The sequence below is a fragment of the Nyctibius grandis genome, chromosome 7, assembly GCF_013368605.1.
Source record: "Nyctibius grandis isolate bNycGra1 chromosome 7, bNycGra1.pri, whole genome shotgun sequence".
Taxonomy (NCBI): Eukaryota; Metazoa; Chordata; class Aves; order Nyctibiiformes; family Nyctibiidae; genus Nyctibius; species Nyctibius grandis.
The window spans coordinates 8,552,069-8,574,893 of record NC_090664.1 but is presented as its reverse complement, the minus strand read 5'-3'; the positions used below and the strand labels follow the sequence as shown (position 1 = coordinate 8,574,893).

General features: G+C 41.5%; 1 protein-coding gene across 2 annotated transcripts; it reads left to right on the top strand.

The window, feature by feature from the left end:
- The first annotated feature begins 27 nt into the window (after positions 1-27).
- KIAA1143 (KIAA1143 ortholog) lies at positions 28-20,139 on the top strand. Of its 2 annotated transcripts, XM_068404870.1 has the most exons (4): positions 28-229; positions 1,712-1,871; positions 9,038-9,130; positions 12,350-20,139. In XM_068404870.1, the coding sequence occupies exons 1-4, from the start codon at positions 122-124 to the stop codon at positions 12,403-12,405; spliced, it is 417 nt and encodes a 138-aa protein (XP_068260971.1). In that variant the 5' UTR covers positions 28-121; the 3' UTR covers positions 12,406-20,139. The 2 variants fall into 2 exon arrangements, with proteins under 2 accessions (XP_068260971.1, XP_068260969.1); XM_068404868.1 differs by lacking the exon at positions 12,350-20,139 and having other exon boundaries at positions 9,038-12,210.
- Positions 20,140-22,825: the final 2,686 nt, after the last annotated feature.

Sequence of the window (22,825 nt, the reverse complement as noted above, 5' to 3'; positions counted from 1 at the left end):
CAGAAGAGAGGGAGGGGGTGTGTTAGTTCTGTCCCACTGGGGCCACCGTCCTCTGCTGACCGCGCGGCCCGGAAGCGTCCGGGGGGGAGGTGGGAGCGCGGCTCGGTGGCGCGCAGCGACCATGAGCAAAAGGAACCACGTCTCCTACGTGCGGCCGGCCGAGCCCGCCTTTCTCAGCCGCTTCAAGCGGCAGGTCGGGTATCGGGAGGGGCCCACGGTGGAAACCAAGGTAACGGCCTGGCGTGGGCTTGTGTCGGGGCCCCGCTTCCTCTCCCACCGCCGCGGCCGGCCCCTCGCCGGGGTGGGAAGGGGCAGCGCCCGCTCCGCGGGGCCTCCGCTGCCGCCGTACCCGCCCTGGGGCCTGAAGTGGAGGCGGGGGAGAGGCCCCGCCGCAGGCCGCGGGGAAGCAGCGCCTCCAGGCTTTGCCCCTGTAGGGCAAGGGGTAACGAGTTACCCGCTTAAAATTAACCGAAGCTGCTTTTGTAACTTGTGTTTGCTTCTGTGTTGGAGGTTCAAACAAAACAACAACAAAATCCAGTGCCCCTCCCCATTGCTGTTTTTAATAATTGCAGCCCTGGCGATCGTGGTGCCCTTTGCAGAGCAGTCAGTGCCGACCTGTCAGCACCCAAGTGGTCTGAGGGGACAACGGGGGAAACAGCAATGATGTCCCACGTTTAACTGGCTTTACAAAGCCCAGGCAGGAATAGTAAAAAAAAACCCTATAAAGTAAAAAAATATATTGGAAAGGGGTTAACATAACATAATCTTAACATCAGGTCAGCAGACACAAACTCTATTGTGATGGCCAGGAAGGCAGGGCAAGGGTAGCAGAGTTTGAGCCAGCTTGTTAAAAGGCAGCCTTTTCTGAGAGTGGTTTTTTTTTTTTTTATAATGTGTCCAGTCTGCTTTTGCGTGTGTTTCCTGCTAGCTGTAAGGTTTTACAAGATGCCTTAATAAAGAGGCCCATCGTTGTTTGTGATGAGCTGGAATTTGAGATAAAAGTCTGCCTTCAGTAAATTTAGTACGAACTCTCTCACTTCCTCGGGAAGATTGCATTTTGTCTCTCGGTAATGTCAGTAGATTGCGGTAATACTATCTATACTTTCCTTTATAAGATTAAGTTTGCAGTTCCTATATTGTCAAACTTTATGTTGTTGCACTGTTTCCGTGCCAGCAAGTTTGTTTGTATAAAATTTTATTCCAAATGATTCTTCTGTCTCGGAGCACAAGTTGGAGAGTGGAAACAGGGTCATGGTCTTCCTTGTGTCAGTAATGCTTACAATAATTTGGTTAGGCTGCTTTAATAACAAAGTCACTATGGACTCCCTTTCTCTTTGCGCTGTTTTGCGTACAGTGTAGAAGATTCCAATTTGGACCAGCGCATTTAAGATTTTTTTAGTGTTGCATGGCAGGCAGTGCTTGTACAGTGAAGATAATGAACAAAAGGAATGAATTTCTTACCCTCCAAGTTCCTACTGTTTCAGTCTTTAACTGAAAGAGCCCATACTGTTTTTTTCTAGCAGACACTATGTCTCAGTGGTAGAATTGGAGTGCCATTTGGACAAAGCGTGTTGGGAGGGCCTGGCACTGGCAGCTGTGCCAAGTCTCTTCACTAACCTTACTGCAAAAGTGAAACCAGAGTACTAGCCCACCCTTAGCTGTTGTGATTTAATGTGGCAATCAGAATTGCTTTTATTTGTCGCATGTCTAGAGAGAGCAGCTTCCACTTGCAGATGATGATAGTGAGAACGGCAGTGACAAAGAAGATGAGCAGCCTCAAGTGGTAACACTGAAAAAAGGGGACTTGACTGCTGAAGAAGCAATGAAAATTAAACAGCAAATCAAAGAGGCCTTAAAGTCAAATGAATCAGGTGAATTTCAAACCACTAATTTCTTGCTTTGTATAGCCAAATATAGATAACCCATAAAAGGGAGCTTGATATTTGCTCAGTTTTGTACCATTTAATACTACCTTTGATTAGTTGTTTTGAATTTTTCAGCTAAATAATTTGGACTTGTGATTCCTAATTTGAAGTTGTTGGGTACGTATCCAAGCTGTCTGGCTTTTTATAGTGTTGCAGTTCTGTGCTTCTTGATTGTGCATCATCCTACCTCCAAATACCACCTTAAATCTATTTTTTTGTTGTTGTTTTGTTTTGTTATGGTGTGTCATTGTCCTAGTACACAGTCTTTTGACAGCACCTGTGGTAATTTTTGAACTCATTATTTAGTTCAGCCAAATTTGATAGTGGAGTGGATGTCTTAAAGGTAATCGTATGAGTTCATGAAAGAGTGTCTGGACAGAAGGAGGAAACTCAGGTTAGTGCTTCAATAGAAGAAATGTGTATGCTCAGTAACATGTTCACTTAACTGACTCGCCCATGTTATTACTTGCTTAAAATCATCCCCAGTATGTGTTGTGACTTGCAAATACATTAAGCAAAAGTAAATGGATTAGTTGAAAATAACAGATGATATGATAATGCAAACAAACAGCAAGGTATAGAAAAAAATGTTCCTTTGCTACAAAGAATTAGAAAGCTTTATCTAAGTTATTTAACAGGCTTTTCAAGAATGGAAAGATGGAAGTGATGTGGGAGAGATTGCTGCAGTTAGACAATAAAGATGTGAAACTATAGTTGATGAATACGATTATGTTAAGAGCTTCTGTCAGTATTCATCATTCAGATATGGTTGACATAAATGCTTTGAGAGTCCAAAACTTTCTATCATCATACAGGGTGTGATGATATATTGCTTTATTTTTATTTTTTGCTGACAGAAGACTTGACAGATTAAAGGTAGATATTACAGTCTCTACTGGAAACGTCTTGATAATTAAGAATATAGAACTGGAACCTCACAACTATAAAATAGAAAGGTGATTCATAGAAGCTCTGGAACTTTTCCTCGGTTAGCCATCGTGTCTATTTACAAAGGCTGTAAATAGAGTTTTGAGCAGGTTACGACGCTAGCACATGGCTATCAATAGGACATCCTTAGTTTCTGTCTTTTTCTGCCATTTGGATTGGGAGATTCGGGTTTGTGCTGTCCCTATGTAGAAGTATGTGTTAAAATTTAAATGGTAGAAGTGGTATAAATGTAGAAGTCAAGTAACAGTAGTGGGAGAAAATACATTGAGAATCTTACATTTTTGAAAAGCAGATTGATGAAAAATTCTTCATTTTTATAAAGTAGTTTAACTTGAAACTAAATAAAACTACATCTGATTTGTTTCTGCAGGTAGATATATATGTGTTAGGTGTAACCACATAGCGGACTGAGAGCTGTGTTTACGTAATTTGAACTCCTCTGGAAAATGTGTTCAGCTTCTGGCTTACTTCCTGGTCTCTTGTTATTGAAGTGTAATGCACGTGCTTGGTGTTGGCAGTTTGTAAAGTTATCACACGTTTTCTTTTCAAAAGTGGGATCTCCTTCCTGGTATTGGGAGAAATTTCAACCTATTGGAAAGAAATGGCGTGATTCTTTCTGAGCATTGGTTTCCTTTTCATATAAGAAACTTCAATTTTGAATGATCACAGTAGGAGGAAAAATGATTTTGTAAGGCTGGGCAAAAAGAAGTAGTTGTCCATGAGAATCTATTGAGGTGGAATCCATGCTGTGAGAAAAGTCCAAAAAGAGCTACCAAGTTGAATATACAGTATGAAATGGAAGTGTATTTGAATAGAGTAACTGAACTTCTTTGGTGGAAAAAGACATTCCTAAGACATAATTGTATGTAGTGAGGATAGTAGTACTGAGTCCCTGTAGGACTTTGGCACCTCTGCCTATTACCCCTTCAGCCTTTGAGTAATAACTTGCATTTGGAAGAAAAAAACCCACAGTAGTAGGTAGCAGGAATGTTGAATCACTGTGCTCTGGGGACTGCTGCCCTCTATTCTACCTTATTGTGCTACTATTCGTTTATCTGCCTTTGCTGTTAATATGAGGTCTTGGCCTCCTTTTCCTTTTTTTGGCTTATGGGAATAAACAGGGTAAGCGCTACTATGTTGCTCTGCTATGGAGAGGACCCGGTGTCAAATTTTCAATGAAGATGTGGGTAACTGTGCTACAGTTTGCTGAAGGCTTTTTTGAGTCTTTGTCCATCTTTGCACTGTCAGTCTGACCTCTGGTTTTAAATTCTGATTTCTAGTGAGAGGCAGGTATTTAGACAGCTGGTTACTTCCAGTTTTAATAAAGGGAGTTTTGAATAACGTGTTAATTTCTTTTCTTTTTTTTGGATAATTGTCAATTCTGAAAATGGGAGGTATAAAGAAAGTTTGATGCTGCGTGATTTGATTACAGTTCTTGTTGCTTTGATTTTTATCCCAGAGTTGGAAGTGAAATTAATGTAACGGGTACTAGACCATAATACTTAGCCCCAAATCAGATCATTAGTGAAATTACATGAAGCTGAAAAGGTAGCAGGAAAGTAAATTTCCCAACTGATAATATTCCTTTCCACCATGCATCAATGCCAAGGCACTTTGATAGATCCTAAGTAATGTGCTGCTAACTGTCTGTTGTGAATAGAAACCGTTAGTTTTTCAAAACATGGAAAGTTCTCAGTTTTGAGGTTCTGCCCTCTCCTCTTTTATATCTGTAGTGATTGTCTTCATTTGAAGGTCCTTGTCTGCAGGCTTTGGTTTGAGGTATTATTCTAGGATTTTCCATATCTCATTTACATCCTTTCTCCTTCATTTTCTTCTATAACCAGTTTGACACGGCTACACTTTTTTTTATTTCAGGCACCAGCAGTTTCTGTGACTTGCATTTTCTTTTACAGATGAGTAACACTTTTGCATTAATTTGGCAAAAAAAGCTGATTAATGTCCTAGCTGCACTTAGTTGCCTCCTAGGGCAGAACAAAATTTAGTGAAGCTTGTACATTGGCTTTCGCAAGTATAGTCACAGGGAACTTTTTTTATTTAGGACTGAACCTTTTGTATATGAGAAAACGCCCTTCCATATTGAAAGATTTTCCTCCATGGAGGACTGACATAGTGGCTTTTTAAAAAGAAGTCATTTAAATGTTTATCAACAGTCTTTTTGCTTAATATTTTTAATGCAGCATTTGATAAATTGTTACTGTTGGTTCAGAGACAAAGAAAAATGGTCTTATGAGAAATTAAATTTGTGCAAAAGAAAAGATGGTAATTACTGCAGGGTACTTTATCCCAGCATTCATTATAGTCTATGGAATTGATTTTTCTACTGCTTTTCTAGTTCATCTGGCCTCTGGGACACTCCGATATATGCAGATGACCAAATTTGGCAGAAGGTGTCCTTACTCATTCAAAGTCTTTTAATATTACTCTTGTCTCATTGTATATGCTGGGGCTGGGGAGGACAAGAGGGGGGAGAGACAAGGAGAATAGAGTCCATGCTGTCTTGGGTATCATCGGAGCTCTTTCCTTAGCTTAAGCAGCTGTTATATCAGATAGATACATATCACAGAGTTCATGCTGCTCTTCATCATCTGAATAGCAGGAATCTAAATCGAAGCTAATTTTACCGTATTTAAGTAACAAAAACTTTCCCAAGTGTTCTCATAAATGATTGAGACTGAATATCTGAGCAAGACTGGCCTTTTTATCTTTGTGATACCAGTGTGCGGAATTCCTGTAGTAAATGCTTCCAAAGGCATGGATAGAGATGGGTGGCCAGAAAGCACTAGAAGGAGCATCTGAAATGGCTGACCTAACCTTCTAACCTTAGAAACCATTAAGAAATTTGTCAGGTTATCATAATTTTTTTCCAACCTTTATAATTGAATAGACATATATCTTGAAATACTGTTGGTGCTGCTCCTTCTGTTGTTCCTGCCAGTTTAGTGGCATTTGTGTTTCCTTTTGCCTCATTGACTCATGCGGACAGAAACTGCTGAAAAATGGTGCTGCTAACTACACAAATGACTACTAAATAAAAAAATACAGTAAACTGAAGAACAGTGTTTCCATTTCTTCTTCTCTTGTACTACATAACTTGCAATTAAAAGAGAAGAAAAAAATTTCTGCATTTGTGGCTTCTTAAATTGATGTCACTTGTGAAGAGAGTTTTCAGCTCAACCATCTGATTGTGCCTCTCTTAGTCAACCAGTGTAAAGGTTCGTGATCCAGGTAAAAGCAGCAATGACTAAGAACTGTCAGAATTTGAACTGCTGGTGTAGTTTTTTGACTCTCTTATCAGAAGTGGATTTTATTATTTCTCGTATAATGCTTTTATGCTGGTTGTCTTTTACTTTGTGTGTTTCAGTGTGTTTATCAGAAATCCTGTTTTCCGTAATTTGTAATACTGATACAGTCTTTTATCAGGGCTCTGTTTTAAAAACTATGAAGACTGAGACTGTTTTTTCACTCTCTTCTCTGCATTGCTTAATACAAGTCAGTTTTTGGAGGTCATCGATAGGAACAAAAAAGACAGCTGACACATAAGAGTCTGGTAAAATTAGAAAGGATGAGGTGAAGCTTTTACCAGCTGGAAAAGACAGTCTTAACAAATCAACACAAATTCCTTGAGCTGCTGCATCAAATTCTTTCAAAAAGCATAGTCTGTTCTCCCTCTTTCCACAAGTTGCTTAGGTAAGGCTACACCTGCTGTGTTTCTTCATCTGCTTCATTCTTTGTTGAGCACTGCCAACACATTGTAGCTCTCTGAAGGTGGCCTGGGCTTCCTGCTGAAAGGAATGTCCTTGAGCATACAATGAAATTTGGACAGTCTTTAACCAGGCCAGGAGCTAAAATCTTTTCCTTTGATGCAGAATGATCCACAAATAGTATTGAGGCCCTGGAGGTCAGAGCTAAGCTAGTTCCCATTTTGGTGGAGTTGTTGAGCTTTGCTCTGTTTATGCACTTTGCTTATTAAGAGTTTAAATTCATATTGCAAAGGTACCTATCAGTTTCTCCATCTGGTAGACAAGATGAAATGATTTTGTGCAATTCACAACATGGGTAGCAGGAGAGTTGGGGTAAAATTGAAATTTCTGACTTCTATTTTTACATAGAGTGTGAGTACATAGTTGTTTATCTGATTTATTTTGTGGATATGCTTTGCTTAGATTTTTTAGGGGTTTGTTTTTTCAATTTACTATTCTAAGAAAATGTAGTAATTGCTCTTTAAAAGAGTGTCCAAAGAGATTTTTTGATGCTCCTCATGCTTCTGCAGTAGCTGGTTGCTTTGAAGTCCTATTTCCACAGCTGTACTGGTACTGTATACAATCTGTGTGCAGACTGGCTCAAGCTGGGTCTGCTTATAAGTGAAATTTTTCTTATAGATGCATTTTTTTTTTTCCCAGAATTTGGCTTATATCATGTGCCTCGGATCTCGTTTAAGTTAGAAGATCTGGGGTTCCAAATAAACATTGTCATTAACTGACAACTAGTAAAGGGGAACTATTTTGTATTTAAATTCAGAGCCCAAAAATGGAGGCAATTATGTGGAAAAATATTTTGAATTTTTAATCCGTCTTCCGAGAAGAATGGTACATAGTCCATTTTGATTGGTTGGGTGTGATATGATTTCAGAAATAGTTATTTTTCTCTGCCAGAGTTTACCATAGACACTTCCTGAACTTCTGTATCCCATCTACAGCATCTAAACGCCTAAGCTTTCCATGCAGAATTCACAATGGATCCATTGACATTGCTTATCATATCTACAGTTTATTATTGCTGGTGATTCCTTGTAACTGTAATGCTTTTCTAATGCACCAGTACTGAAATATTTTCCCAAAACCTGGTTAGTTATTTTCTGCATCGTAGTATTCTCTCACAAACTACTGCAGAAGCTTGCATTCTGTAGAAGTCATGGACAGAACTGGCTCTTAGTTTTTTAGGCTAGGTTTCATCTTAATAAGGGTCTGTGAAATGTAAGAAATTATAAGTAGAGTTTCCTAATGAGGTTGATGGTCTTAATTTGTACCACACAACCCTTATGACACCAGATTTAACAGTTATATTGTTTGGAGTATGCACTGAAGAGTGTTTCAGCTAATGCTGCACATGATAACACTGAAACGTTAGGTCTTGTACCATAGTGCTTGTGAATTGAGCAAAGAATTCGTGCTAAAGACAGAAGATATTTATTGGTTATAATTAAATAGTACATAATCTTGTCAAACACATGCATATTGTTAGGCAATTTCTGTTGAATAATGAATTTCACAAAAGTACTTCAGGAAAAATACCTTGCACAGAACCTATTGTTCTTTAACACCCTGTCACATATACATTATAAAAATTGCAAACTACTGCAGCATGAGCCTTTGTGTCTGATTCATGACTTTAGAATTACAATTTTTTTCCCCAGAAATATTGCCTTGATGTTGTTACTTGTGCAGTAGCTTTCCTCCTCTCCCTGATAATCCTGGAAGGGAATTCTCTTGTTTTTAAAATTGATATTTGCTCTAGTACATGCAGAGGAGCAGAATTAGGCAGTTGGAATAGTTTGGTGATTTTGCAGATACAAAGAAACCCTAAAACTTTGATCCTATATGATAATAAAAGGCAGGTTTATGACCATGTAATCTTTTTTAGCTGTCTCAGCAGGGCAGGGTATATTAGAAGAAAAAGAAAAGCTTTGTCTTGTATATATGCCATTTTGTTCTTTAAAGAGATACCATAATTCTGAAATAAGTGCATTTGTTGCCATGGATTTTACAAATAGTGAAGTGGAATTGGAGGATCCTGTGAAGTTGTCCTCTCCATTTTGATAAGTGGATGTGACTGGATTGTGTGGGAAAAGCTCTACTGCTCACAGTCTCTTCTAAGTTAAAGCTCTGGTTAGTGAGAACCCATTTCTAATAGCAACTGCAGGAGAACTGTCTTCAAGGGCTGGTTGCCATGGAGCAGCTGTGTGTGCATGAAGGACATTCATCGATACAGACTTTGTGACCAAAAAATACACTTTCATGATTGTTGTATTCTATCAGAGGTCTCACTGATCTTGGTCCTGGGGAAAAAGAAAAGATAATAGTGAACATCTGTATGTGTGTGTGAACATGTGCAGATGAGTTCTGATATTACTCTCTCTGTTACAGATGGTGAACCAGAACCTGCTGATGGAAAAATTATGTTCAGGAAACCAGCCAAACGTTCATCAGAGAAGTCTTTGGACTTCAATGTTAGTTCAAGTAAGAAGATGAAAGAGGCAAAGAAAACTAAGACAGAAGCAACTACTCCTCAGAGTACAGCTAAGCAAATAAAAAATAGCAGTCTTCTGTCATTTGATGATGAGGAAAATGATGATTAGGAGTTGTATTTTTTTTATATTTTACTTACCCTTGTAGGGATCTGAGTAAGATTTAGTGTTTTCCTAGAAATTGAAGCATGGTATCTGAGTCTTCTCTTTATTATAGTCCAACTAGAGAAACACAGTATAAAACTAGCAAAAGCAAAGTCTTTGCAGTTCAGATGGAACTGTGTGAACAGTATTTTGTGTCTTTATTTTAAAAGAGAATTTAACATGTATGTAAAAGCTATTTGAGGTCACAAATGAGTAGCAAAATATACCTGTACATATCCAGCTTATATACATTTTCAATCAGTACATTTTAAAATGGCCTACCTTACTAAAAATATATTTCGTCTTTGGCCTTATTTGACAGTTGTGTGGGTTTTACCTGTTATTGTTGACTTGACATTCAAAAGAGAGGGACTTCATTGCTGTGGAACAGAGACTGATGTTTTCTGTCTCATAGCTTAACAAAAGTTGGCACTAACTTGTAGTAAGTGAGCCTGCGGTTGCTAAAATGATGTAGTCTTAATCCTGTCTTTGGTGAATGCAGTCTAAGAAGCATCAAATTCATTTCAATTGATTGTGCTAGCAAGATATAAAAATTTTGATTGTAGTTGATGTTATCAACTAATGCAAAAGAAAGATGCCTAAACCCTTGGAGATTGTGCACTTTGGTTATCACACTGATGGGCTTAGTGTTTTGGTGGTGGTATTTTTCTGAAGTGTATTTGTTCCCGTTGGCTACAGATGTGTTCATAATTATTTGAGATCTCAAACAGCTTACTTAAAAAAAATGTATTTTGTCTTTAAGCTGTGGAAAAGCATTATTTTGGTTTTCTTCAAGTAGAAAATTTTAAACAGGAAATTTAAGTCAAGAAATGTTATAGCTGTGATACAAAGTTTTAAAATTTTTCAGTTGCCCATGTACAGTGCACTGAAAGTGACCATTTCTGTACCATTTATGTCACAGGATGTGCTGAAATTCAAAATAACACTGAGAGCTGATGGAATTAGGGAGAACAAGGTGGTGGAAATGAGACTAGTGACTTTGAAATTATTTGGAAGTATGGTGTGTTCTGTAACCATATTTAAGCAAGACCTGAGTCTGCTGCAGAATTACAGGGTACAAGGCAATGAAACCAATTCTGCTGCTACGTGACAGGACATTCAAAATTATTTGGGCTGTAAAGCTTCACTGAGGAGCAAATTTGAAGTTGCTGTGTGAAACAGCTGGTTTTAGTTTGTTAATCTGGTATTAAACAACAAATTATATTTTCTGTAAGTGGTCCAAAGATATTTTAATGAAAAATTCAGTGCATAGAATGGGATTTTTTTGCCACCTGATAATGAAGCCTGTTATGATTGCTGCCTGTACATACCAGCTTCCCGCAGCATAAGATCAGATGCAAGTCTGCCTACTATTTCATACTAATTGTGCGAGTGCATGTTACCCTGATTTTGAAAATGAATAGATCTGTTGTCCTTTCAGAAAATTAAAATGAGACCTATAAATGGATATTAAAGTCTTGTTGTAGCACTGGTCTGATATTAGAACTTCCAGAGAGGTGCAGTGTGACAACCTGATTATACCCATGAGGACATGTTACGTTTGTAAATATGTAATTTGTCTGTAGTCTGCCTATATAAAAAAGAAAATCAAACATAGGAAGAGAAATACAGAATCAAAGATTCCCAGGGATTAATCTTTCCATTTATTTTGTATACTTAAAACTTGTTTGAATCCATTAAAAATATATATATACACCCATGAGAAATTTTGTAGCATTACAGTACACTGAAGGAATAATTGGGCATATTTCAACAACTGAGTAAATACTCTGACTTGCTGAGACTCATCTGAAAGAATGAATTAACCATTGGCTGCTTACGTAAACTTTTCTGGTTCTGTTAGTCAGCACAAAAATATACTTGCTTACATTTTTCTTGCACAGCCTGAAAGCTCTTCACTTTAGCTGTGAGGCAGTTTAGGAGACATGGCTATCAAGAGATAAATGTTTGCCAAGGATCAGAGGGAATGTGGATTTACCTTAAAATCAGAGAGGGCCTCCCAAATATGCGGCTGATTTGACATGTTCAAAATAAGATTGAGGTCTTGTTTGAATCTGGTTAGTAGTTGCATTTAAACAAAAATTACTGCTTCTAGTGAAACACTTGTGAGACTGAAGTCCAGTAAAAAGAGGGTTACCTCAAAATATTGGGTGCAGTACTTTTGCTTAATCATGCTCCTTGCCCTACAACTTCATGACAGATGTCTGGAATGCAAATAAATTAATTGGGTTTACTTGGAAATAATATAATGAAAGGCATGTCGTTCTTCAGGCAACACAGCAGGGGAAAGAAAGGTGGATACGGAAACCCAGTTACTTTCCTTTATTCTGACTCTGATTTGTAGTGCTCTGACCAGGAGGAGACCTTTGTGTTCATTGTATTTCACTCCCAGTACACCTAACAATAACTAATTGGATATATTTATTAAGAGGTGTGAGTGAGGCACAAAAGCATTTTAGTCAAGTAGTCATGTGAAAATTCAGTGTTCTTAATGTGACACACCAGGAAAATTACACACGCCATCAACTCCCCATGAAACTCATGACTAAAGGAAAGAAATGTGAAACTGTCTTAAGCAATCACCTGCCTTAAGCAATGGGCCATGGAAAAATAATAATCGCCAGAACTTTCTAATAAAGGGTAAGCCAAAATGAACACATGGAACATGGGGATAGGACTGGAATAAACAATTTTCCTGGCTTTTTCTTTCTCTCTCTCTTCCCTGCCCCCATCCCTGGTTCTTTTCCCCTCCTGTAGTGGGAAATGTATATGTATTTTTTTTCTTATGGACCTTGGAGAGAAGCGCTGTGGAGGAGCAAGGTGAAAGCAGCTGTGGCCTGTTACCCAATATAGGAATCTTGTACAGTTTTTATTAATAAAAACTGAAATTTCCCAGTTGATTAAGAATCCAAAACATTTCTTGATGGTGGTGTTAGTTCTTGCTCTTCTTAGCCAAGCAGTAAGCTGGAACAAACCTGGTGAACTGTAGTAGCAGCAATGCAATTGCAGCAATGGATGCTTATAGTGGAGGCTTTTTATGTTGCAGAGTGCTTGGATGTCATCAGGAACGGTGGGATGCTCTGTCACTTCTCTTTCTTTTGAAGAAACAGGATCTTTCTCTAAATGATAGGAATCAAGGTGAATCATCAAGAATGCTGCACTATTGAAATAGAAATTGCAAAGACATGGGACAGAATGAGCAAGAAAATGCACGCGTGGGCAGGTGGTCCGGGAGTTCCTGGTTATATTTCTAGCCTGTCTGATAAGGTTATTTTTTCTCGAATAAAAAAAGATTTGTTGCACTGTAAATGGTCATTTCATTGGCCTAAACAGGAAGGGATGAGTCAGAATTCCATTCTGATAGTTTTTGTGCCCGGGACTTTTCCAGAAAATATCATTTGGAGGATCAAAGGCTGTGTTTGGCAGACACTGAACACAAGAAGCCTGTATTTAGCTGTTTTAATTACACATTTTTTTAAGTTTCATCACAGTGCTTAATGTCTTTTTTACAGTGCTTCAGTATATAATCCTGTTAGGAAGCTGCAGATTTATAATGAAGCAGGAAGTAGCAATGTCATCATTTCAGCCAATTGTTTCTCTTGTGCTGTAGTGTATTAACTAAGTAATGCTTCACTTGGCTGTGTAGAACCAATTGCATTCTCAAGGACATCAGGCGTGCCTGAAGATGAGTCATTACCTTTGGTACAGCACAAGAGGTATGATACGCAGTCTCAGCAAGTGTTTGTCCATTGAAGTTGTTTAATAACCTATAGCCCTCTCCCGTGGCAAGATGCCATAAATCAATCCTTTGTGCATTCAGCAAACAGCAAGGCTGGTGTATCAATTGCCTCTTCAGTATCATCCCTTTATTCCCATTCCTAGAGTGAGGTGTTAATCTGCAGAGATTTGTCATGTCGTAGACCTCCTGTAGAATGCTCCATTTCCTTGAGAGCATTCCAGAGGCAGCAGTCACAAGGGTAGCCATTAAAACCAGGGGTGAAACACCACAGGGTTTTACGTGAGTGACTGCAACCTCCTATAGACTTCCTCAAGGTTTCGAGAACCTATAAAATCTCAGAGCCAGCCGCTGGGAAGTAACTTCCTCCTGGGGAAAATGGATGGGACAGTGGGGAAAATTATACAAGACTGAATTCTACAGTGTTTACCCTGCTATCACTTCTGTTTTTTGTTGGAGGTAAAGCAACAGCTGGCAAAAGCAGTTTTTCCTCTATCAGGAGAGGTAAAGTGGCTTTGGTGCCATTCCAATCCATATGGCAAAGGATTCCTTTTCCTTGACTCCTGTGGCAGTCCTCAGTGATAAGGATGCAGAGTGTTTTTGCACCAATGTGTATAGGCCTGATTAGTTAAGGCCATGGGCAAGAGGGACCTACCTTGTAACAGGCACAAGTTATTAGAGGAAGGTGTTGTCAAGCCTCCGTGGGGTAACGGTGATCACTGCACACTTACAGTTTTGATATCATGAAAGAGTTGTTCCCTTAGGGACAACACAGTAACAACAAACTTGAAAAGGGCAGATTATAAAACTATGAGGAAAATGGTTAACAGCAGGCTGAAGGGCAAAGAGAAGTACTTAAAAACCATAGAGATCTGCCTGGAGGCTATTTAAGAACATTGTATTAGAGGCACAGATGGTTTGTATACCTCTGAGCAAAAACATCGCATACGAGGAAGAATGAAACTCACAGGGCTACGTGGGGGAAAAGCGTGAGTATAGAAAGGTTGGAAACGCATCCCTTAAAAAGGATGACTGAATGACAGACTAGGAAACGTTATCGGGAGAGTGGAAAGAGCTGGAAAGTGTCAGTGCTAAGAAAAAGACTATAGCAGCTGCTGACTTTGGATCCCTGGGATGAAACACCAAAAAGAGTGACTCTAATATAATGTCCTGAGCACTTTGCCTTTGAAAACTGGGCTACTCCAGAGGAGACTTCACCAGAAAAACAAGGATGCTCTTAATCCAAGTTAGCTAGCGCAAACCGAAATCTGAATATAGCCAAAGCAATGTGCAGTTTTAATATGTGACGAGGCCAAACTTAAGAGTAGAGGAGCCCATTCAAGCATAGTTTCTCTGTACTAGGACTTTTAATTTCACCTTGTGTTAGATTCAGTGCCAAAAATGATGTTTTTAATCTTTGCCAAAGAAAGCAGAAATAAAAAAAAAAAATCAAACTAAACCCTCTAATTTTATTAAAAGCAAAAAAGCCTATATTTGTTCTGGTATGACTCTGGGCTATGAGGGAGACTATCTGATAAGGATGCAGAGTGTTTTTGCACCAATGTGTAATTGGACAGATGCAGCATTTTGTTGTCATATATCTGAGAGCAGGAACACACTGATGATAAATTAGAAGGGGAACTTCTCAAGTATCGCAAATCTGATGATGTGTGCATAAAAAAGTGTCCTTGTGAAATCAATGAAATCATTTTCCGGTTTAAAACCAAGGCAAGGCAGGGGAAGGTTAGAACAACTATTTTGGCAATAAAAACTTGATGCACACAGTCTCCGTGGGACTAGAGCCCTGGCATCTAGGCTGTTTTATTCTGCTCTGTTAAATTGAAACAAGCAATTCAGCTGCCTGAGTCTCTTCTTTTCTCCTCTGACATGCCAGCTATCTCAAGAGAAGGGATTAAGCATTGTTCTGATCAGTGCCACAGCAGCAGTTTTATAATTTAAGGGCTGCTTAAAATTTATGGAGCACTGAGAAGAGCTTAAATCAATGTTATGATTTTCATAAATTATTGCAGGCAGATGATGTTCGTGTAGAAAGCCAGTGATTTTTGAGATGTTTATCCAATGGACAACAGCATTCAAAATAGGGATTTTCAAAGGCACCTGTGGGAATTATGCATTCGAGTTTGATGGGAGTTAGAAGGTTTGTTCCTTTGAGCCACGCAGTATTCCACGATTAATTTTTAATCCTGCCAAATTGTTTCAAATACTTGGTAAAAATCAAAACTACAGGAAGGTCAAATTCAGAGCAATTTAAAAATTTCATTGCTATTGTGCTTAATGTGCTTACAAACAGTGGAGGGGTAACTTGTAATTCTAGTTCAGGTGAAAAACTACTTTGGCACTTGAAGAGTTAACCCTTTTCTTACCACATTGTAGTTTTGGGTTGTTTAGGCGCCATTACTGTGAGGAACCTTGTTCTCTCTTAAGGCTGTTCCTGCAAATTACTCCAGCTGCTCCAGAGAAAGATCTGCCTATAGAGCAGAAAGAGAAACAATACCTGGTTCCTTGTCACACGTTTCAAGATTATATACAAATACAATTCGTTACATTACAGATATGAATAGAGATTGAATTTTCCTTCTGGACAACTAGCCAAGGTGGAGCTGATAAGATATAGTTCCCATTTCATCCTATTTTGAGCATAATTCGTGCTTGAAAGAGCCTTCCCCTCACTGGGCATGATGCCCATCAGGATACAGATAAGTTGGAGACCTTTCATCATACCGGTATACCTCTGAGCTATAATATTCTGTGCTTAATTTTCTGTATTTTAAGCTTCTCAAACTCCTCTAAAAAGAAATCATTGTGTTTCAGATGATTATTGCAGACTGAATATGCTAATATGGTGTTAATGGGAAGAACCATTGCTGACTTCCTCTATGCTGGATGGGCAGCTTGGGCTAAATTATTTTTCTGATGTCACTCCATTGCTCTCAATAAAATTATACTGATAGATGCATGAGCTCCTTACGAAACCTGAACAAGGTAGTCCGAGGTGAAATTCAAGGAAGTGAAGTGTTAGACACTCCAGGATCTTGCCACAGAATTCCTATAGCGAACAACGTGTATAAATGATGGGAGCGACTGGCTCAGTGGTCATTCAGCAGGGAGGGATCTGTGACTGCCGTGAATTAAAAACCGAACACAGGCCACGGTGTGAGGAAAGCTAATGCAATTTTGGCTCTATAAATAATGCGTCATGGAGAAGAAATGTGAAGTAATCCTACCCTACTTATTCTCTGCTTTAAACCTTAGCTGGAGTAATGTGTCCACTTTTGTGCACTATACTTCAAAAAAGAAAAATGTAGACCAATTGGAAAGTCCAGCAGAAAGCAGTGCTATTGATCAGGAGTCGAGAAAACATGACCTGTGAGGACAGATTGAAAGTAGTGGGTTTATACATCTTAGAGCAAGGAGATGCAGGGGAACGAATAAGAATGTGATACCAGTCTTCAGATATGTAAAGCTTGTTGCAAAGAGGAAAGTAATAAATTGTTCTCTGTGTCCACTGGGAATACAAAAAGAACTAATGGATTTAAATTGCAGCAAAGGAGATTTAAGGAACACATTAGGACAGGCTTTCTAGCTGTAACAGTAGTGAAGTACTGAAACGGATTGCCTGGGGAGGTTGTGGGATCTTCATTGCCAGACATTTTTCAGAACAGGTTAGACAAACATCTGTCAGAAATGATTTGGGTATAATTGATCCTGCCTTAGGGCAGAGGGCTGGACGAGCTGACCTCGCAAGGTCCCTTCCAGCCCTATTTTGTATGGTTCTCTCATTAGGAAGGCTGATGTGATATTCCTAGGACCTCATCGTTCCTTTTAAAAGGAAAAACATGCTATAGTGATGCAAGAGTCAGATTTAAACGGACAGTATCTGGGAAAATTCAAAGCTTAAGGTTGATATCCACCCTTAATTATTAACACTTGAATGCATGTAACACTTGTTCAAAGGCTAAATACTTGGAAGTTACACAACTGAGTCCTTTATGACCAGACCGTGATCTTTTCAATAGCATAAGAATCTGTTTCTTCTAACGTGTTAATTTTACATATTGCAACTTCCATTTCGTCATTTGAGTAAATAGCAAGCATTGGTTTTTAGCATCTAACATATTTCAGGTGGGGTCACTCCATTTCGCATGCCGTCACACGTTTGGCCACCTGCTATGCTTTCACTTGCTCACTCCGAAGCTTGTTCTTCCACTCCAATTTATCATGACGCTAGTGCTCAGCTTCATTATGTGGCTGTGTTTAAATTACTAATACCACTGTTAATGCGCTTGGTACGCTTCCCTCCATTCTCAAACACTGGATCTTCCTCCTGCTGCTTTCTGCTCACATGTTCTTTTATTCCTGTTGATAAATTTCATTTTCATCTGTCTTTTGCTGCTTTCCCTTCAAGCTGTGCTTACGTTACAAACTGCGGTTCAGCAGTTTAGCAATTGGATTGCATCCAAATATTACCAAATGCCACATCTTTTAATATCAGGCAGAGCAGCTTGAACTTTCTTCCTCAGAGTGCTGTAAAAGACACACTGGCATGTTTTCTGTGCAAATGCCAAAAAAAAAAAAAAAGTTTAACAAAAGATGGGGGGTGTGAAGCAAGCTGAAATGTCTGTATTCCCAGAGTTCTGTATTTTCCCTGATTCCAGGTTTAGTTCATGACCCAGCTGCTGATTTATGTAACTCAGTGGAGCTATGCCAGTTTCGAGCAGCCAAGAATTTGGCACTGTCACTTTGGTGACTGGTGGTACCTTAGTGTTCAGCAATGTGATCCCATATGTTTTTCTCGGCAAAGGCTGTGCCTGGCCATTGATGGCCAGTATTGCCAAGTCCTCAGGTTCTAAAAAATCCTACGTCAAACCATGAAGTGGGGTTATAATATACACACACACGTGTGTGTGTGTATGTATATGTATGTATGGATTTGATTTGAGTTTGGCCCTTCAGCGTTCATGGCTTTTGAGCTTTTCTCTACAGCTACATGGAGAATAGAAACTAAAGTAAAAACAAAAACAAAACCAGAATAAAACTGGGCTTTTCACATAATCACAGGATGCTTCCTTCCAGAAGCTGAGACTTGAAAAAGTTCAACATACACCTTGAAAGCTGGTAACATGATGACTAGATATTTGGCCATTAAATTGTTTTACTGCATCCAGAAGAGAGAAGAATGCTATCAGGTTTTTTTCATAATGATGAAATGCTTATCAGCGTGCTGTTAAGATCCCTTTCCTCTATGTGCTTAGATATTGCCTTGTTACAGACTGACCATATTCACTGAAGGTGTGGGTGTTGCATGAGGTTAGCTGTAGAGAGGAGTTCCCTTGATTGCTGTGGGCTTTGGATCAGAGTCGAGAGTAGCTTTTGCTGTGGTTGCCCATCTGTTTCACTCAAGACTTGCCCTTCACATGTTTTGGACATAGATGGACAAACAATGCAGATATCCTGGTGCATCCAGATCATGGCTACCTTCCTTGTCTTTTTTGTGCATTCTTTGTGTGGATTCCCCACCTTCTGCTGTGGTTGTGTATGTGGGGGTTAAAGTGCACCTCCAGGTCAGTGCTCCAGAACCCATGTGCCCCCTCAGTTTCAACTTAAGATGCATTGGCTCACCACAGGCCTTTGTCTGGGGGCGGATTTCCCTCCCCATCACTTGTTTCCACTTTGTGCTTTGCATTGCTCAAAACACTCCTTTGCTGTCCCCTGTGGGTACAGCCCATGACAAAGCATCACTTGACCTTGAAATACAGTTTCATTTATTTTGCCTGTTGGTTAACGCTGAGATTAAGATGAAGGTAAACTTTGTTATTTAGACACTGTAATGGGGATCATTTCCTGCTCTGTCACATATTCCCTGGGTAATACTGGTTCTTAACGTCGTTTTCCCGTATTGGCAGTTCACCATATACCATAGCACGAGGAGAATAATGCTTTTTTCCTACCACTTTTGTGTCTAACTTGCTTATTTACACATGGTGGCAATTTTCTTGGATTGCGAGTGCCCCAATGCATTTTCCCTTGTACCTCTTGGGCCATTTGCTCTTTAGTTCTTCCTCACCCCTACAGCCCCAGCGCTGAGGCTAATGCATCACCCAGCAAACCTTCCCTGTGGGGAGGGAAGGGACATGCTCACTGCACCTCTTGAGCAGAACCGGAGCGAGCATTTGCCATGCAAGCCTGTTTCTTGAATTCAGTGAGGTAAGGTGCTTGCATCATACCACGCCTCTGCAAACCTCCTGTGTTATCCTCTTTGCCCTCAGCTTTGGGTTAGCACAGGCATTGGCCTAAAGCACCTGTGAATGGTGCTCCACCATTCCCCCAGCTCCTCTGCACCTCTAAGGAGTCCAGAGTCCATGGTGGCTGCAACACCAGCTGGATTTGGGTTTTGAGTGAGTTAGAGGCTTTCATGTGTGGATACTGCTTTTTTTATTGGACCTTTCAGTGCTTGAGAGCCTGTGTAGGCTCTAATAAATAAAAGCTTTTATCTCAAGCGCTGGCTTTAGTGCAGTCATTCAATACCACACACACAAATACATACCCATGGATCTCGTTGAGCTGTGTGGTCCAGAAAGCCAGTTGCTGGGTGATGGTTCGAAGGGACAATACGCTGGTATTATGAGTTTACACAGTGCCTACCCCAGAGGAGCCCTAATCTGTGCTACAGGCTCTGGAGCGCTACTTTAGTACAAAAAATAATAGTAATTTATAAATGAATCAGGGAGATTTTAAAATCAATTGTCTTCAGCAAACAACAATTATTGAAATGGTTGCAGTTATCACTGAGGACTGAGTCTATAAAATGCTTCAAGATACAGAAATGGATTCTATAAACATATAATTCTTTTATCAATAATTCTTATAAGCAGGCTTCTTTCTATACTCTCCCTTTTGCCAAAACTCTCCCCTCTATTATATGCTGAGGTCATTTCCCTCTTGGATAGCTGTGGATTTGTTGGTATATAAATTAATTTTGTTATTGACTAGAATGAATATTTGGAGGATAAGAATGCCATTGCTATTCATACCTAAAAGTAATCAATACAGGTACAGAGGAATAAATATTTTCTAACCAAGTAAGCATCCTCTCTAGCCTTATTTCCTTTTTCTAAAACCCACAGGACTATATCCTGGCTGCTGTACGTGTCAACAAAGCAGTGAGAGCCAATAGCATTTACATCTTGTTAACAAAGAAGGATCACAAGAGAGAGAAACTTCTCTCCTGGTCTTGCCTCTGACCATGCTCCAGCTAAGCAGTTACTCATTACTCACTGATAACCTATGCCTACTCTTTGATTGCAGTGGCAATAATTATTTGTCCGTCATCAATCTGTTACCCCAAAAGCAGTGGAGAAGAAGTAAATCCCTACTTAAGTGGCCTGACATCTGCTTGGGAATGGCAGACAGCAGTCTGCAGCTACAGTGTTTAAGAGAGAGGTTGTGAGGGGGTATTATGATGATGTGGCGTGATTTCTAAATGTGATTTCTAAAATTTCTAACATGGACCTGTTGGAGCAAATCCAGAGGAGAGCCACGAAGATGATCAGAGAGCTGGAGCACCTCTCCCATGAAGACAGGCTGAGAGAGTTGGGGCTGTTCAGCCTGGAGAAGAGAAGGCTCCGGGGAGACCTTACAGCAGCCTTCCAGTGCCTGAAGGGGGCCTACAGGAAAGCGGGAGAGGGACTTCTTACAAGGACAAGTAGTGACAGGTCGAGGGGGAACGGTTTTATACTGAAAGAGGGTAGATTTAGATTAGATATTAGGAAGAAATTCTTTACTGTGAGGGTGGTGAGACACTGGAACAGGTTGCCCAGAGAAGCTGTGGATGCCCCCTCCCTGGCAGTGTTTAAGGCCAGGTTGGATGAGGCTTTGAGCAACCTGGTGTAGTGGAAAGGTGTCCCTGCCCGTGGTAGGGGGGTTGGAACTAGATGATCTTTAAGGTCCCTTCTGACCCAAAGCATTTTATGATTCTGTGATTTTATGATTTACATCAGCCTGGGACCTGTCTGCTAAACGAGCATTATTAGCACACAAAAAGCAAAGGAGAGGAAAGAATAGTAAGAGGTGGTGTGGTTTGCCCTGTTCCTGGCCTGTTCCACTGGCCAGATCCAGCTACTCCTGACCGATTCTTGGTGCCCTTTGTGGTGTTTCAGGCTTTTCTCGCTCAAAGGCACCCAGGAGATTTGCACTTGCTTGCAGCCGGATTCTGCCTTAATTTTCGCCTGAAAGCAGTTGGGGGCCGACAGAACGTCAGAGCTGAATTCTGCTTTGCTTCCTCCGACTGCTGCTTTCACAGAGCGAGAGTGAGGAGGCCGCCGGGTGCCCCGCCAGCCCCACAGCACCCTCCGCTCAGCGCCGGAGCGATTTTGGGGGGCCCGTGTGGGCCTCCTCCCTTGGCTCTGTCGGCCGAGCGGGCCCCGCGCTGAGCGAGGGCCGATGCCAGGGGCGGCGGAAGGCGGCGGTGGCCGCCGGGCTCGCTGGCGTCCATTCCCTTCCTTCAACGCCTTTCCTTCAGGTAGGAACGCGGCTGGGGCCGCTGCGGCGGCCGCCCTTCCCGGCCTGCTGCAGCACGGCGGCGGGACGGCAGGTGGCGGCCGCGCCTCAGGCAGCGGGGCGGGGAGGCCGCCTCCGCGGCGCGGGGGCGCCGGCGGGGCGGGTTTTCCCGGCGGTTCTCTCCGGCGCTGCCGTTCCGCACAGCCCCCGACATCTGGCGCTCGAAGAGCGCGGCTCGGCGGCGCTGCCGGCCCGCGGGACCCGCGCCGGAGCCGGGGCCCCGCCGCCCTTCCCCGCCCGACCTTTCATCGCGGCGGGGGGTCTGGCTGGCAGGCAGCGCGGTTCCCCTCAGGGCTGCCAGCAGCAGAAGTGCACGGCGTAGGGCTGGGGTTTTGGAGGGTTTTTTTTTGTTTATTTTTTCCTTATTTCCCCTCTTGTCTTCCTTTTTTCTCCTTCTCCCGCTCCCTCTCCTACATACCGAGGGTAACACCTGCTGCTCGGGTTTATATTTAATTGGGGAGGAGCGAGGAACAAAGCGCTGTGAGGGGCAAGATGCAGCGATGCCGGCCTCTGGTGAAAGCTGTGGGTTTTGGGTTGCCGGCGCTGGCAGCTCGTTGGGGGCTGCACCGTGGGACTCTATGGGGCAGCCACCGCACGCCCCCCCGGTGCCCGCTGGTCCCCTTACGGTGCTCCCGGCTGCCATGTTGGCTCCTGCCACACACTGTGCCACCCTGGGCGAGCCATAGCCAGGACCCGGGGCAGCTGGCTGAGGGTGTCAGGGCCTCAGGGCTAGCTGGCCCCCAGGTGAGGATGGGGACGAGGATGAGGTACGCCAAGGCTTGCACGCTGCTCTGACCGCTGACCTCCACTGAGCGGCCTCATCGATGGGCAGCGCTGAGTCAGGCCCCTCGCGTTGGTCAGGGGCATGGGGGAGATTTAACTGCGGGGAGGATGGGGGACTGCCTGTGGAGCACCCAAAAAAAAAAGACCAAAAATAGGGCTTGGCAAGACAGCCTTAAAATTCAACGAAGAAAAAGCATAGAGGAAAAGATTCCCCTTTCTGACGTAGGGTGCTGGTTATGGGCTGTATCTCGCATTTGTTACACACCGAGGTGGAAGCTTGGCCACGTGGAAAGTCTCCACTGACTTCAGTGGCAGCTTCCGTAACCAACCCCATGGGGTGTGAGGGAGGCATAGCCCAATTCTGTGTGCCACCATCAAAACTTCGGTATCATCAATGTGTAAATCTTTCAAGTTCTCTTTGATTTG